The sequence below is a fragment of the Populus alba genome, chromosome 17, assembly GCF_005239225.2.
Source record: "Populus alba chromosome 17, ASM523922v2, whole genome shotgun sequence".
Lineage (NCBI taxonomy): Eukaryota > Viridiplantae > Streptophyta > Magnoliopsida > Malpighiales > Salicaceae > Populus > Populus alba.
Window position 1 is genome coordinate 21,449,366 of NC_133300.1, and position 15,474 is coordinate 21,464,839.

Sequence of the window (15,474 nt, forward strand, 5' to 3'; positions counted from 1 at the left end):
ACAGCTTTCTTTTATTGCCTAAGGAACTCTGCTTTCCCGAAAACAGGGTGTGGTTTTGGACCATCACAATTTTATCAAATAACACACACAAATACTAACAAAGACGGATCTTATTGTACGAGCTAATCAAGAACATAAAATATAGGATTAGGTTTATCCAAGAACTTTTAATTGACATTATGGCTGGTCAAGCCACCAGTTTTAAATGTCATGCACAGCGCTCCTTCAGAAGTTCTTACCAGCGTCATGCATCCATGCAGGCATCCCATTGTATTGCTAACTCTATAAATTAAAGCCTCTACCCATTCATTCTAGCATAAACACATCACACACATTGAAAGTAACCCGTAACGACAATGAGAGCTGCAATTCTAGCATTGTCCTTCCTTCTTTTTGCCTTAGCTGCAGGTCTAGTGCCGAAGGTAGCAGCTACTGCTGCCCCTGAGCCAGTGCTTGACGTCACTGGTAAGATACTTCGAACCGGCACTAGTTACTACATCCTGCCGGTGGTCCGAGGGAGAGGTGGTGGGCTCAAAATGGCCAGCACTGGAAGAAGAACCTGCCCACTTGCTGTTGTCCAGGAACGATATGAGGCATCAAATGGTCTCCCACTGAAACTCACACCTGTGAACACCAAGAAAGGTGTCGTCCGCGTCCATACCGATCTTAACATAAGATTCTCTGCTGCATCAATCTGTCACCAGTCAACAGCGTGGAAGCTTGACAACTACGATGAATGGACAAAACAATGGTTTGTCACAACCAATGGAGTTGAAGGAAATCCTGGTCCGGAAACAACGAACAACTGGTTCAAGATTGAGAAGTTCGAAGACAAGTACAAGCTAGTTTTTTGCCCTACAGTGTGTCAACACTGCAAAGTTATGTGCAAAGATATCGGGATTTTTGTTGATGCCAAAGGAGTAAGGCGTCTGGCTCTTAGCAGCGTGCCTCTCAAAGTTATGTTCAAGAAGGCTTGAAGATCATGATCGATGATGCATGCTCAAACACAATATCAATAAGCTACGCCATGTGCTTCTGTAGGAATAAATTCCATATTTGGAAATTAAAATGTATCTCATGTCGTTACATACAAGTGTATGTTGCTAGTGACTTGATCTCTTACTTAATAAAGAAACAATGTTGACTATTGTGACGTTGCCAATAATTTACTCTCTTCTCTTTCAAAATTAAAGGACTGAAACATGAAAAAATAGTTTAGACCTAAACATAAAATACAAAAAACCAAAGGGACAAAAATGAATACAATGAGACCTTTGAGTGAAAATATTTATAAAAAAAAAAAAAAGAGGAGAAAAGGTCCCATTTATTTTTTATGCATTTTATTTTCAACTTTTTTCTTTCAATTATTTTTATGCTATAAATCTAAATCCAAATTCATTTAATCATTTATTATTATCTATTTTTGGTCTTGCTTAAGAAAAAATAAATTAAAAGATATATTAGGATGAAAGAAAAAAATATGTAGTAATGAGAATAGGATGCTAGATTGCTCAGAAACTAGCCAAAATTGATCGAGAAAGTCTAAAAATACAAAGATTAAAATATGATAGTATATTACTGACTTATGAGAGCTTTGTTCACAAAGAAAATTCAATTTGAGGAAAAAAAAATTCAAAATCAAAATTATTCATGGACTCAATTAAATTTTATTGAAGGTTTAATTGAATTTATGAAGGTTTTGATTAAAAGATAAATTGATTTTTAAGCCAATTTAGGCTTTAATTAGAAGAAGTTAAAAGTTCTAGGATCAAATTATAATTTTTAAGAGTTGATTTGGTCAAATCAAGGGTTTAATTGCATAAATATTAAAGTTTGATGGTCAATTAAGGACTTGATTGAATAAATCTAAAACCAAGGACGAAACTGAAAAAGGCAAGTAAATAAAGGGATTGGAATTGACTAAATTAGAGGCTAAATTGAAAGCTTGTTGATCAATGGAGGGTCAAATTGCATAAATCTAAAACCAAGAACTAAAGTAAAAAAGGCGACCAACATCAGGGTTGATGTAGGAATTTGGCAGGGATGCAATTGAGTTGATGGCTAAAATCAAAATTGCAATTGACTTAATTGAATAAATCAAAAATTAAGAATTGATTTGGAAATTGACACATTTTTCGCCACATTTTTTAAAATAAAACGGCGTGTTTCGGTCAAAATGACATTGTTTCATGCACTATTAAAAAAAAAAAGATCAAAGAATGGTGTTGTTTTGAATGGTACTGCTCTTTTTCTTCCTCTTCCCTAGATATGCAGTAGGGGAAGAAGAATGTTTTCCCCATTTTTTTCCTCGCTCTCTCTCTCCCCACTTGCCTCTCCCCTAACATAACCCATGCCCCCACATACCCTACCATCATAATAAGGAAACCAAGGGGAGCCATGCCCTGCAAATAGTTCCCCATTGCTCACCTTACCCTACACCATGGCAGGGGTAAGGTGCCCCTTTCTTTCCTGTGCCTATAAATACATAGGGACAAATGACAGCCAGGGAGGGGGGAAAGATTTCAAAAAATCACAGAGAAGATGGTGAAACAAAGGGGGGGAAAGACCAACAAAAAATAGGGGAAAGGGGAAGGAAAAAAAAAACCGAGAGAACGTTCTAGGAGAGAAGGGAAACGAAGGAGAGGAGAGTTGAAAAATAACAGGGGAGAACAAAGGAGAAAAACAAAAAGAAATGGGGGAATGGTTTGAAACAGAGGAGGACGGAGAGTGGATGAAATGAAAAAAAAAAAGAAACAGAAGAAAAGAAGGAAAATAAAGATTAAATAGAGACAAATAGAGACAAACAAGAGAGAAGGAAAACAGAAAGAGAAAACATAGGAACTAGGAAGGAACAAGAAGACAAGAATAGAAGGAGAAGACTATAAATAGAAAGAAGGATAAATACAGAAAACACAGAGAAAGGAAGAAAAATCATAGGCCAAACAGCTCCCTTAGTTCACAACCACCACCGCCACCACCACTAGAAGCCATTAGCGCAACCAACGCCACCAGGTCAACTTCCTTCTCTTCCTCCTTATTCTTCTTCTTCTTCTTCTTTTTTTTTTTTTTTTTTCTGGTTGCCCTCCATTGTTCTGCAAATGAAGTGAAATAATTCACTCTCCACTATTCACATGAACAGTGGAGAGCTGCTTCATTATTCTTTGGGCCGGACAAGTCCAACCCACACTAAAATGCATTGGGCCGGGTCTAGCCCAATCAAATAAATTTTCAATAATCCTTTTGAAAATTTATGATTTTCTTGTGTATTTTTATGCTATTTTGTGTAACATTGGTTTGTACTTTTATACCATAAATATACAAATTCAATATTAAAATACTCGGCTTTCGTCGAAACATTGCAAATAATATAAAACAAAAAAAATATTTTCATGCATACAACCAAGTCTCTAAAAAAAAATATCGTGTTTTCATAACAACAAAAATTCAAAAATATATTTTAACATGCACTTTGGTTTGAATAACCAATTTATTAAAGCCATAAGGACGAGACCAATATTTTAAAAATACCTAAAAACATATAGTCTTTCTTTGGTATCTAGGTTTACGAATTTTATACGTAGAACATATTCCTGATATTAAAAAGGTATTTCTTTTATAGATATTAGAACGGTTAGGTTTTTATCAGATAAAATAAGGATCTTTTTACCATGGAATTTTCTTAAACCGTGAACATACCAGCAATTCAAAAACAATAAGACTCTAATTTATATCAGATAATCAAATAAATGCAATTTATTTTAGGTAGAGCGTATTTAGAATGTTAATATTTTTTTTTATATACAATCAGTCTCTATGTCCGATCTCTAAGACTAGTTAGGGTTTCTAGTTATCAAAATACTAGTTAAAGACTTCCATTCTCGCTTTTCATTTATAAGAGATAAGAATTCCTTGTCTTTTTTATTTTCTCGATTACGTCAAAACCAACAAAGTGGATTTATTTACTGTAACACTGTATACGTGCGACATCACTCTTAAACTAAAATTTTAAAATTTGATCAAACACATTAAATTTGTTAGAATGTGCAAAGAAAAGAAAAATCTCAACACATAAAACTTCATCAACATAGATATAAAGATATTTTATAAATTGGGAATTGCAAGCAATTTTTATTCATTTAAAGGCACATGTACTTTTTTCTGTATTCAAACTTCTCTTGAACCAGTTGCTCTGACAGTTAGCTGGTGGTTAGAGTTTGGTTTGAGACAGGGGGGGTGAAAAAGAGAGAATGATAATTTCTGATATAATATATACAATGATAGTCTTCTTATCAATTTATATTTGATTTAAGATAAAAACTATAATTTTTTTAAAAATTTAATAGACAAATATAAATTTAAGTAAATCTATAGGATAGCACGACTAATTTTACTAGAGAAAATTTGTAGATCATAATAAAAAAAAAACATAACACTGTTCATTGAAGAAAGCCATCCACCGTGATTTACGAGGAGAAGAAAAAACCTGCACTTTAAAATGTGGTTTTCTTTTATTTTATATTTTTAGTGTATAATATTGTCTTATCAATCATTGTTTTTTAATACACAAGCCAAGCGATGCGATGTAAGGTGGAGACCGCAAACAAGAAGTATAGAAGGCAAAGTCTCTGACTTTCATGGACAGTACTTAGGCAAAGTATTTGACTGATCATAAAACAGATTAGCATGAACATGATGTGTAGTAGCAGACAAGAAGTTCTGACTATGTGCCTCACAAAGCTCTTCAACATTAATGCAATTTTTGTCAACGCAGGACACTGTAAATGAATAATAGTAATACACAACTTTAGTTTTATTACCTTAGGAACACTTGTTTTCCAAAATCAGGGTGTTGTTTTGGACCGTCTCGATTTTATCAAATAAAAGATCATATTGTACGAGCTAATCAAGAACATAAAATATAGGATTAGGTTTATCCAAGAACTTTTAATTGACATTATGGCTGGTCAAGCCACCAGTTTTAAATGTCATGCACAGCGCTCCTTCAGAAGTTCTTACCAGCGTCATGCATCCATGCAGGCATCCCATTGTATTGCTAACTCTATAAATTAAAGCCTCTTCCATTCATTCTAGCATAAACACATCACACACATTGAAAGCAACCCGTAACGACAATGAGAGCTGCAATTCTAGCATTGTCCTTCCTTCTTTTTGCCTTCGCTGCAGGTCTAGTGCCTAAGGTAGCAGCTACTGCTGCCCCTGAGCCAGTGCTTGACGTCACTGGTAAGATACTTCGAACCGGCACTAGTTACTACATCCTGCCGGTGTCCGAGGGAGAGGTGGTGGGCTTCAAAATGGCCAGCACTGGAAGAAGAACCTGCCCCTTGCTGTTGTCCAGGAACGATATGAGGCATCAAATGGTCTCCCACTGAAACTCACACCTGTGAACACCAAGAAAGGTGTCGTCCGCGTCCACACCGATCTTAACATAAGATTCTCTGCTGCATCAATCTGTCACCAGTCAACAGCGTGGAAGCTTGACAACTACGATGAATGGACAAAACAATGGTTTGTCACAACCAATGGAGTTGAAGGAAATCCTGGTCCGGAAACAACGAACAACTGGTTCAAGATTGAGAAGTTCGAAGACAAGTACAAGCTAGTGTTTCTGCCCTACAGTGTGTCAACACTGCAAAGTTATGTGCAAAGATATCGGGATTTTTTGTTGATGCCAAAGGAGTAAGGCGTCTGGCTCTTAGCAGCGTGCCTCTCAAAGTTATGTTCAAGAAGGCTTGAAGATCATGATCGATGATGCATGCTCAAACACAATATCAATAAGCTACGCCATGTGCTTCTGTAGGAATAAATTCCATATTTGGAAATTAAAATGTATCTCATGTCGTTACATACAAGTGTATGTTGCCAGTGACTTGATCTCTTACTTAATAAAGAAACGATGTTGACTATTGTGACGTTGGTCTCCTTACTTCTTTCTCAATGGTTGCCGAAACAATGTCCAATTTTTACTTCTCTAGTTTGGGAAAAAAAACACTTAATGTTTCAGGAATATGAAATAGCTGAAATTAAAATATTGAGTATCAAACCCTGAGAATCGAATAATATATCATTTGATACAAACTCATCTCTAGACAAGCAAACAAAACCCAATCTCAATTATTAAAAAAAAAGTGTCTCCTCCTACCTATTAACCCATTTTTTTTCTACTATTACAGTATGAGGCTTAGCATGATGCTATGCATGAGGAAATCCAAGCCTGTGCTCTAACGACACCTGGTCATTGGTTCCTTTTATTCTTCATGAATATTGTTGGTAGTCGATAGGTGTACAAGATAAAGAATTGTGTTGATGGCAATATTGAAAGGTATAAGGCGTGTCTAGTTTCCAGAGGTTTTACTCAGGAAGAAGGCATTGATTATTCTGAAACTTTCAATCCTATTATCAAGCTGGCGAACATCATATTAGTCTTCTCCATTGTGGTTTCGTGTAATTGGAAGATATATTAGCTTGATATCTATAATGCCTTCCTTAATGACATTCTTGACAAAGAGGTCTACAAAAAACAACTCTCGGGTTTTGTTGACTCTGCCTTTCCTTCTCAAGTGTGCAGATTGTATAAGTTGCTATATGGTTTTAAATAGACTCTGCAAACTTGGTACACTCATATGAGTAATTTTCAACTCTCTATTAGCTTTCACGCCTCCAAAGTTAACACCTTCTTATTTATCTTATATGTTGGTGCTACTATCTTTTATCTTCTGGTTTATGTTAATGATATTCTGTTTACGAGTAACAACTCTACTATGCTTCATTGTCTAATATAGTTGCTGAGTTCAGAGTTCAAGCTTTATAACTTAGGTGAAATTCATTATTTTTTTGCTATTAAGGTTCAGTTCACCAATATTGGTCTAATGTTATGACAACATAAGTATATTCTTGACATCCTTACTCGGGCTGGAATGACTTATGCAAACTTGTTGATACTTTTATCTCTACTTTCAAAGTTATCATAATGCCAAATCCATTGTTTTCTAATCCTATATGGTTTTGTCAAATCGTGGGTGCTCTTAAATATCTCATCTTTACGAGACCACATATTTGATTTTCTGTTAACAAAGTCTATCATTTTATGCATGTGCATACATATTCTTATTGGGTTATTATTAAATGCATTTTGTGTTATCTTCAGGGAATGATAACCTATGGCTTACATATCACTCGCAATTCATCTTTTGTGTTATATGGCTTTATGGATATGATGTGAATAATTTAAGAAAGAAATAAAAGAAGTAAAGAAGAAGAAGACAGAACTTTGGATAATTATGCGATATATCCTTTATTGAATGCCCTTAGGCTTTATATACAAGAATGAATAACAATAATGCTGAAAAGAAGGAAAGTGATCCCTGAAAGGAATCCTTATTATCTGCAAACTTGACTTGACTTAGTCTATAACAACTTAGCGATAAGCATGATCCACGTCAATGTGTCTCAACGTGCCCCTGCTTCTGCCACAATCACCTCTGTTGCTATACTCACACCCACATTACTACATGTGCACATAACATTCCTGCCCCCTTAACAATCCTTGTCCTCAAGGATAAAAGTAGGGTAGGTCTTGGTAAATCTCCTGGCATCCTCCCAAGTGGCATCTTCCACTGGTGCACCCGCCCATTTAATTAAAATCTCAGGCTTAGGACGGTATTGCCCCTTCTGAACTACCCTGCGGTTAATGACAGCTTCAGGCTGCGGAAGAATAGTTGTTGTTTCTGATACAGGAGGAAGTTGAGCGATTATGGGGGGAATGGATCCCAAATATTTGCATAGCAAGCTAACATAGAAAACGTTATGTATTTGTGAATCTAAAGGTAACGCTAATCTGTAGGACACTGATCCTATTTTTGCAGTGACCTGAAAAGGGCTAAAGAATCGCGGAGCTAGTTTCATAGAGCTGTGAAAGGTTACTGAAGTCTGGCGATAAAGTTGTAGCTTTAGGTACACATAGTCACCAATATCAAAGGAAACATCCCGACGATGTTGATCAGCCTGACATTTCATTCGATTTTGCGTGAGCAAAAGATTTCTTCGCAGCTCACGAAGAATGTGATCCCGATCACGCAGGTGTTCATCCACGACTTGAACCTTAGAGGTGCCGGGAACATAAGTTAATAAGCTAGAAGGTGGAACACCGTACACCACCTTAAATGGTGTCACCTTAGTGGAAGAGTGGACAGAAGTGTTGTAGCTGAATTCTGCCCAAGGAACCCAGTCAAACCAGGTTCGTGGTTGGTCCCTTGCAAAGCAACGTAAATATTGTTCTAGGACCCTGTTAACCACTTCAGTCTGTCCATCGGATTGAGGATGGTAGCTGGAGCTCATTTATAACCGTGTGCCTTGGAACTGAAACAGTGTTCGCCAAAAAGTGCTGAGAAATACCTTGTCACGGTCACTCACAATAGAGGTAGGGATGCCATGCAGCCGAACGATGTTGGAGATAAAAGCCTTGACAACGGTGATGGCTGTATAGGGATGTTTTAATGGAATGATATGGGCATACTTAGATAAGCGATCCACAACTACCATAATGCAGCTATAGCCATGAGAGGAGGGCAGTCCTTAGATGAAGTCCATGGAGATGTCCGTCTAGACTTGAGTTGGCACTGGTAGAGGTTGGAGTAACCCAGCTGGTTTCATGCAATCAGTTTTAAAACATTGACATCTCTCACATTGCTGCAAGAATTCTTTGACCGTGTGGTGCATATTTAGCCAAGAGAAATCTTGCTTTATACGGGCAAGTGTTTTATGGAACCCAAAATGCCCACCGACAGGAGTTGCATGACAATCAATCAAGATCTGTGGAAGAAGAGTGGACATGGGGCTTAAAAAGACTTTACCTTTCCTGAACCATACTCCATCGCGTTGAACCATGAATGGGTTGGTTGACTGGAAGTTAGCATAAAATGGGTCCTACTGCACTTCCTGTTGTAGGGATGGCCACCAATATGCTCGTGGAGCAGAGATAGATAAAAACTGGAATTCCACTACCCTGGACAACGAATCAGCGCCTTGGTTTTCCGTTCCCTTCTTGTACTCAATCACATAATCATAACCCAGTAGTTTAGATAGCCAACGTGCTTGTGCTGGTGTGGTAATTCGTTGCTCCAAGAGATATTTGAGACTCCTCTAATCCGTGCGAATTGTAAAAGGTTTTCCAAGCAAATATGGACGCCATTTCTGAATAGCCTTAACGATGGCTAGCATCTCTTTTTCATAGGTGGATAAGGTTAAAGAGGAACCTTTTAGTGCTTCACTGAAGTACGCCACTGGTTGGTTTTGTTGGGAGAGAATTGCTACAAGTCCAATGCCACTAGCATCACATTCAACTGCAAAGCTTTGAGAAAAATCTGGCAGCCACAGGATTGGGGATGAAGTTAAGGCTGCCTTCAAGGTGCTAAAGGCCACATCAACCTCTTCATTCCATTGGAATCCCTCCTTGGTCAGTAATTGGGTAAGCGGTGCTGCGATACTTTCAAAGTGACGAATGAATTTGCGATAATATCCAGCCAACCCCAAAAAGCCGCAGACTCCCTTTGCCGTTGTCGGTGTAGGCCAATCAATGATCGTTTGTATCTTGCTGGGATCAACATAAACACCTTTTTCAGAAATGATATGGCCGAGGTAGTCGACATGTGTAAATCCGAATCGACACTTAGACTCTTTAGCACACAATTCATTGTCTGCTAAAATTTGCAAAACAGTTTGCAAATGAGTGAGATGGTCTTCCCATGATGTAGAATAAACCAAAATATCATCGAAGAAAACCAAAATAAATTTCCGAAGATAGGGACGAAAAAGGTCATTCATGAGGCTTTGGAAAGTTGCGGGGGCATTAGTGAGACCAAACAGCATGACGACAAACTTATAATGCCCTTCATGTGTTCGAAAAGCCGTCTTTGGAATGTCTCCTCGTACCCGAATTTGATGATAGCCGGACCGTAGATCCAATTTGGAATAGTACCTGGATCCATGCAGTTCATCCAAAAGTTCATCGATCACCGGAATTGGATATTTATCTTTGATGGTAATTTCATTCAAGGTGCGATAGTCAACACAGAATCGCCAAGCCCCATCTGCCTTTTTGACTAGTAAAACAGGTGATGAGAATGGACTATTACTTGGCCTTATCAAATCTGACTTCAAAAGTTCCTGCACCATTTTCTCAATCTCGGTTTTTTGGTAATAGGGATATCTGTAGGGTCTAACACTTACTGGTCCTAAATTTGGCTGCAATGGTATATGATGGTCATTGGATCTTTTGGGGGGTAAACTAGTAGGCAGTTCAAACACATGAGAGAATTTGGAAAGAAGGTTATGCATATAAGGAGGGTGTTGTATTGGGTTATTACCTGGATAGGAGAGGAGGATTTGAAGAAAAAAACCAATTCCCTATAGCCCTTGGAACTCTTTGTCTGTGAAAGTTGTGTTGTCAGTATGCCTTAGTCCATGCAGGGTGTGTGTTTCTCCCTGCCATTTGTAGCTCATCGTGAGCTTTTTGAAATCCATTTCAATGGAACCAAGGGTTTCAAGCCATTGTACACCCAGCACTAACTGACAAGCAGTGACTGAAAGAATATAGTAATTGGCAGTGACGGTTTGCCCTTGAATGTTTAGTGTAAGACCTTGGCATTGTCTGTTGCAGGTGATCTTCTCCCAGTTAGCAACCATGACCAGGAACTGTTTGCTGCGGTTTACGATTAATCCAAACTTGGATACCACCGCTTGATCGATGAAATTGTGAGTACTACCTCCATCAATGAGCATTGTCACACTTTTGTTCTTCAAATTGCCCAACACATGTAAGGTTTGAGGGTGTTCAGCACCAACAATGGCATGAAACGAGATTTCTGGCATGTCTTCAGAGTTCAACATATCTTGAGAATCATCAGTGCTTTCCTCAAGGCTCGTGTGGGAAGTGTCTTCGATCATAAACAGCTGAGGGCGTTCGTAGCGATGACCTGGAATAAATTTTTCATCACAATAGTAACACAACCCTTTCTCCCTTCGTTCCCTAGCTTCTTGATTGGTTATCCTCCGAAATGATGTTGGAAAAGGAGTTGCTCGTTGTGATGGGGGTGGCCCCAAGACTCCTGCTGCTGAATTGGTGGGCACCCTGGACGTCAGCATAGTGTGTGATGATCGGTTTGGAAAGTTGGCTTTCTTATGTAAGAGATTACGTTCCTCAAGCAGTCGTGCAACTCCAATTACATTAGCCAATGTGTGAGGCTGTTTGATCTTGACATCAATACGAATTTCATCTCGAAGACCAGCAACAAAGCATCCTATGAGGAAACCTTCAGGCAGGCCGTCAACTTGATGGGAAAGTCTTTCAAAGGCTTCTTGGTAGGCTGCCACAGTGGTGGTTTGTCTGAGACATGTGAGGGATTCTGATGGATCCTCATATTCTGTGGGTCCAAAGCGTAGCAAGATTGCCTGGACAAATTCCCTCCACATGAGGGGTCCTCGAAACTTGTTCAACCATCTATGCCATTGAAGGGCAATAATTCCATCCAAGTGGAAAGAAGCTAACTGAACTTGTTGAGCAGGTGTAATATTCTGAAAATCAAAATATTGTTCTGCTTTATACACCCAACCTGTAGGATCATTGCCATCAAAACATGGAAAGGAGAGCTTGAGTTGTGGTTGTGGCTGACCATTGGTGTGAGTGACCGGGAAGTGTGGAATTGTGATGATCCTTCTTATGCGAATGGGTTGATTTCAGGAGAGTTAGGATTTGGATTGCGGCTGGTGCGAAGAGCTTGTAGTTCAGTTAACAATGCTTGTAAAGCAGAGTTTACCTGATCAAAACTTGATTCATGCCTAGCTAAGGCTTCATTGACCTCATTGCGGAATTCGGCATTGCTTTTTCCACAAGTGTCCATGATGATAACCTGGCTCTGATACCACTGATGTGAATAATTTAAGGAAGAAATAGAAGAAGCAAAGAAGAAAAAGACAGAACTTTGGATAATTATGCGATATATCCTTTATTGAATGCCCTTAGGCTTTATATACAGGAATGAATAACAATAATGCTGAAAAGAAGGAAAGTGATCCCTGAAAGGAATCCTTATTATCTGCAAACTTGACTTGACTTAGTCAATAACAACTTGGCGATAAGCATGATCCACGTCCATGTGTTTCAACGTGCCCCTGCTTCTGCCACAATCACCTCTGTTGCTATACTCACGCCCACATTACTACGTGTGCACATAACAGGATACAAATTGGACAAGTAGTATTGATGATCATAAATCTATAGTTGGTTCCTTTTTTTTTTGTTAGACACTGATTTATTGAAATCAAGTAAGTAATGTATAGTTGCTCGCTCCTCTACTGAAATTGAGTATAAAGCCTTAGTAGATGACAATGCTAAAGTTATATGGCTTCAGTATTTATTGACAGATCTATAGATCCCTTATGTTTCTGATCCTACCATTTGGTGTGATAATCTTGATGCTACTTATTTATCTATGAATCTTATCTTTCTTGCTTGTACAAAACATGTTAAGGTTGATTATCATTTTGTACATGATAGGGTTGCGAAGAAAGAGAATCAGATTTGTTTTATCTTCTCCTAGGATCAATTTGCAGATGCCTTCACTAAGCTATTTTCTACTGCTTATCACTTCAAGTTTCAGGTCAATCCTCTACCCATGGCTTGAAAGAGCATATTATAGAATGTATATATTATTATAGACATTATTCTAGTATTGTAATCTCTATCTTTACTATTATATATTGCCCTACATAAATAAATAAAAAAGAATTGACTAACTAATAGGCAAGCCTCAACTGGTTCATTGAACAAATCCATTCACCGTGATTTATAATTAGAATAAACTTTACGCAATTTAAAAATTAGTTTTCTTCTCTTTTCTTTTATTTTACGATTATCGTTCTTCTCAATACTTGTTTTTTAAATAACAAGCCATGCATTGCGGTGTAAGGTGTAAACCGCAAACGAGAAGTATATAAGGTAAAATATTTAACTTTCATGGACAGCCAGGCAAAGTATTTGACTGATCATCCATTCCAATACACAGAAAATTATTAACACTGATTAGCGCATGATTTGTAGTAGCAGACAAGAAGTTCTAACTTTATTTTATAACCTCATAAAATTCTTCGATATTAATGCAACTTTTGTCAAAGGACAGAACTATATATGAATAATACAACTTTAGTTAATTAACTACGGAACTCTTCTCTCCCTAAAACAGGGTGTTGTTTTGGACCGTCTCGATTTTATCAAATAAAAGATCATATTGTACGAGCTACTCGAGGATATAAAATATAAGATTAGGTTTGTACAGGAGCTTTTAATTGACATTATGGCTGGTCAAGCCACCAGTTTTAAATGTCATACACAGCGCTCCTTCAGAAGTTCTTACCAGCGTCATGCATCCATGCAGGCATGCATCCCATTGTATTGCTAACTCTATAAATTAAAGCCTCTACCCATTCATTCTAGCATAAACACATCACACACATTGAAAGTAACCCGTAACGACAATGAGAGCTGCAATTCTAGCATTGTCCTTCCTTCTTTTTGCCTTAGCTGCAGGTCTAGTGCCTAAGGTAGCAGCTACTGCTGCCCCTGAGCCAGTGCTTGACGTCACTGGTAAGATACTTCGAACCGGCACTAGTTACTACATCCTGCCGGTGGTCCGAGGGAGAGGTGGTGGGCTCAAAATGGCCAGCACTGGAAGAAGAACCTGCCCCCTTGCTGTTGTCCAGGAACGATATGAGGCATCAAATGGTCTCCCACTGAAACTCACACCTGTGAACACCAAGAAAGGTGTCGTCCGCGTCCACACCGATCTTAACATAAGATTCTCTGCTGCATCAATCTGTCACCAGTCAACAGCGTGGAAGCTTGACAACTACGATGAATGGACAAAACAATGGTTTGTCACAACCAATGGAGTTGAAGGAAATCCTGGTCGGAAACAACGAACAACTGGTTCAAGATTGAGAAGTTCGAAGACAAGTACAAGCTAGTTTTTTTGCCCTACAGTGTGTCAACACTGCAAAGTTATGTGCAAAGATATCGGGATTTTTGTTGATGCCAAAGGAGTAAGGCGTCTGGCTCTTAGCAGCGTGCCTCTCAAAGTTATGTTCAAGAAGGCTTGAAGATCATGATCGATGATGCATGCTCAAACACAATATCAATAAGCTACGCCATGTGCTTCTGTAGGAATAAATTCCATATTTGGAAATTAAAATGTATCTCATGTCGTTACATACAAGTGTATGTTGCTAGTGACTTGATCTCTTACTTAATAAAGAAACCATGTTGACTATTGTGACGTTGCCAATAATTTACTCTCTTCTCTTTCAAAATTAAAGGACTGAAACATGAAAAAAATAGTTTAGACCTAAACATAAAATACAAAAAACCAAAGGGACAAAAATGAATACAATGAGACCTTTGAGTGAAAATATTTAAAAAAAAAAAAAAGAGGAGAAAAGGTCCCATTTATTTTTTATGCATTTTATTTTCAATTTTTTTCTTTCAATTATTTTTATGCTATAAATCTAAATCCAAATTCATTTAATCATTTATTATTATCTATTTTTGGGTCCTTGCCTAAGAAAAAATAAATTAAAAGATATATTAGGATGAAAGAAAAAAAATATGTAGTAATGAGAATAGGATGCTAGATTGCTCAGAAACTAGCCAAAATTGATCGAGAAAGTTTAAAAAATACAAAGATTAAAATATGATAGTATATTACTGACTTATGAGAGCTTTGTTCACAAAGAAAATTCAATTTGAGGAAAAAAAATTCAAAATCAAATATTCATGGACTCAATTAAATTTTATTGAAGGTTTAATTGAATTTATGAAGGTTTTGATTAAAAGATAAATTGATTTTTAAGCCAATTTAGGCTTTAATTAGAAGAAGTTAAAGTTCTAGGATCAAATTATAATTTTTAAGAGTTGATTTGGTCAAATCAAGGGTTTAATTGCATAAATATTAAAGTTTGATGGTCAATTAAGGACTTGATTGAATAAATCTAAAACCAAGGACGAAACTGAAAAAGGCAAGTAAATAAAGGGATTGGAATTGACTAAATTAGAGGCTAAATTGAAAGCTTGTTGATCAATGGAGGGTCAAATTGCATAAATGTAAGACCAAGAACTAAAGTAAAAAAGGCGACCAACATCAGGGTTGATGTAGGAATTTGGCAGGGATGCAATTGAGTTGATGGCTAAAATCAAAATTGCAATTGACTTAATTGAATAAATCAAAAATTAAGAATTGATTTGGAAATTGACACATTTTTCGCCACATTTTTTAAAATAAAACGGCGTGTTTCGGTCAAAATGACATTGTTTCATGCACTATTAAAAAAAAAAGATCAAAGAATGGTGTTGTTTTGAATGGTACTGCTCTTTTTCTTCCTCTTCCCTAGATATGCAGCAGGGGAAGA

General features: G+C 37.4%; 1 protein-coding gene and 2 pseudogenes across 1 annotated transcript; all 3 read left to right on the forward strand.

Moving 5' to 3' along the window:
- The first annotated feature begins 334 nt into the window (after positions 1-334).
- LOC118048661 (kunitz trypsin inhibitor 5) lies at positions 335-1,147 on the forward strand. The gene has a single exon (XM_035058432.2). The coding sequence runs from the start codon at positions 357-359 to the stop codon at positions 975-977; it is 621 nt and encodes a 206-aa protein (XP_034914323.1). The 5' UTR covers positions 335-356; the 3' UTR covers positions 978-1,147.
- Positions 1,148-5,110: 3,963 nt separating this feature from the next.
- On the forward strand, positions 5,111-5,930 carry LOC118048684 (kunitz trypsin inhibitor 5-like; annotated as a pseudogene).
- A 7,591-nt stretch (positions 5,931-13,521) lies between these two features.
- LOC118048651 (kunitz trypsin inhibitor 5-like) lies at positions 13,522-14,332 on the forward strand (annotated as a pseudogene).
- Positions 14,333-15,474: the final 1,142 nt, after the last annotated feature.

Bases quoted from the DNA above. Each gene is read 5' to 3' on its own strand.
- LOC118048661 (XM_035058432.2), top strand. From the start codon at position 357: ATGAGAGCTGCAATTCTAGCATTGTCCTTCCTTCTTTTTGCCTTAGCT.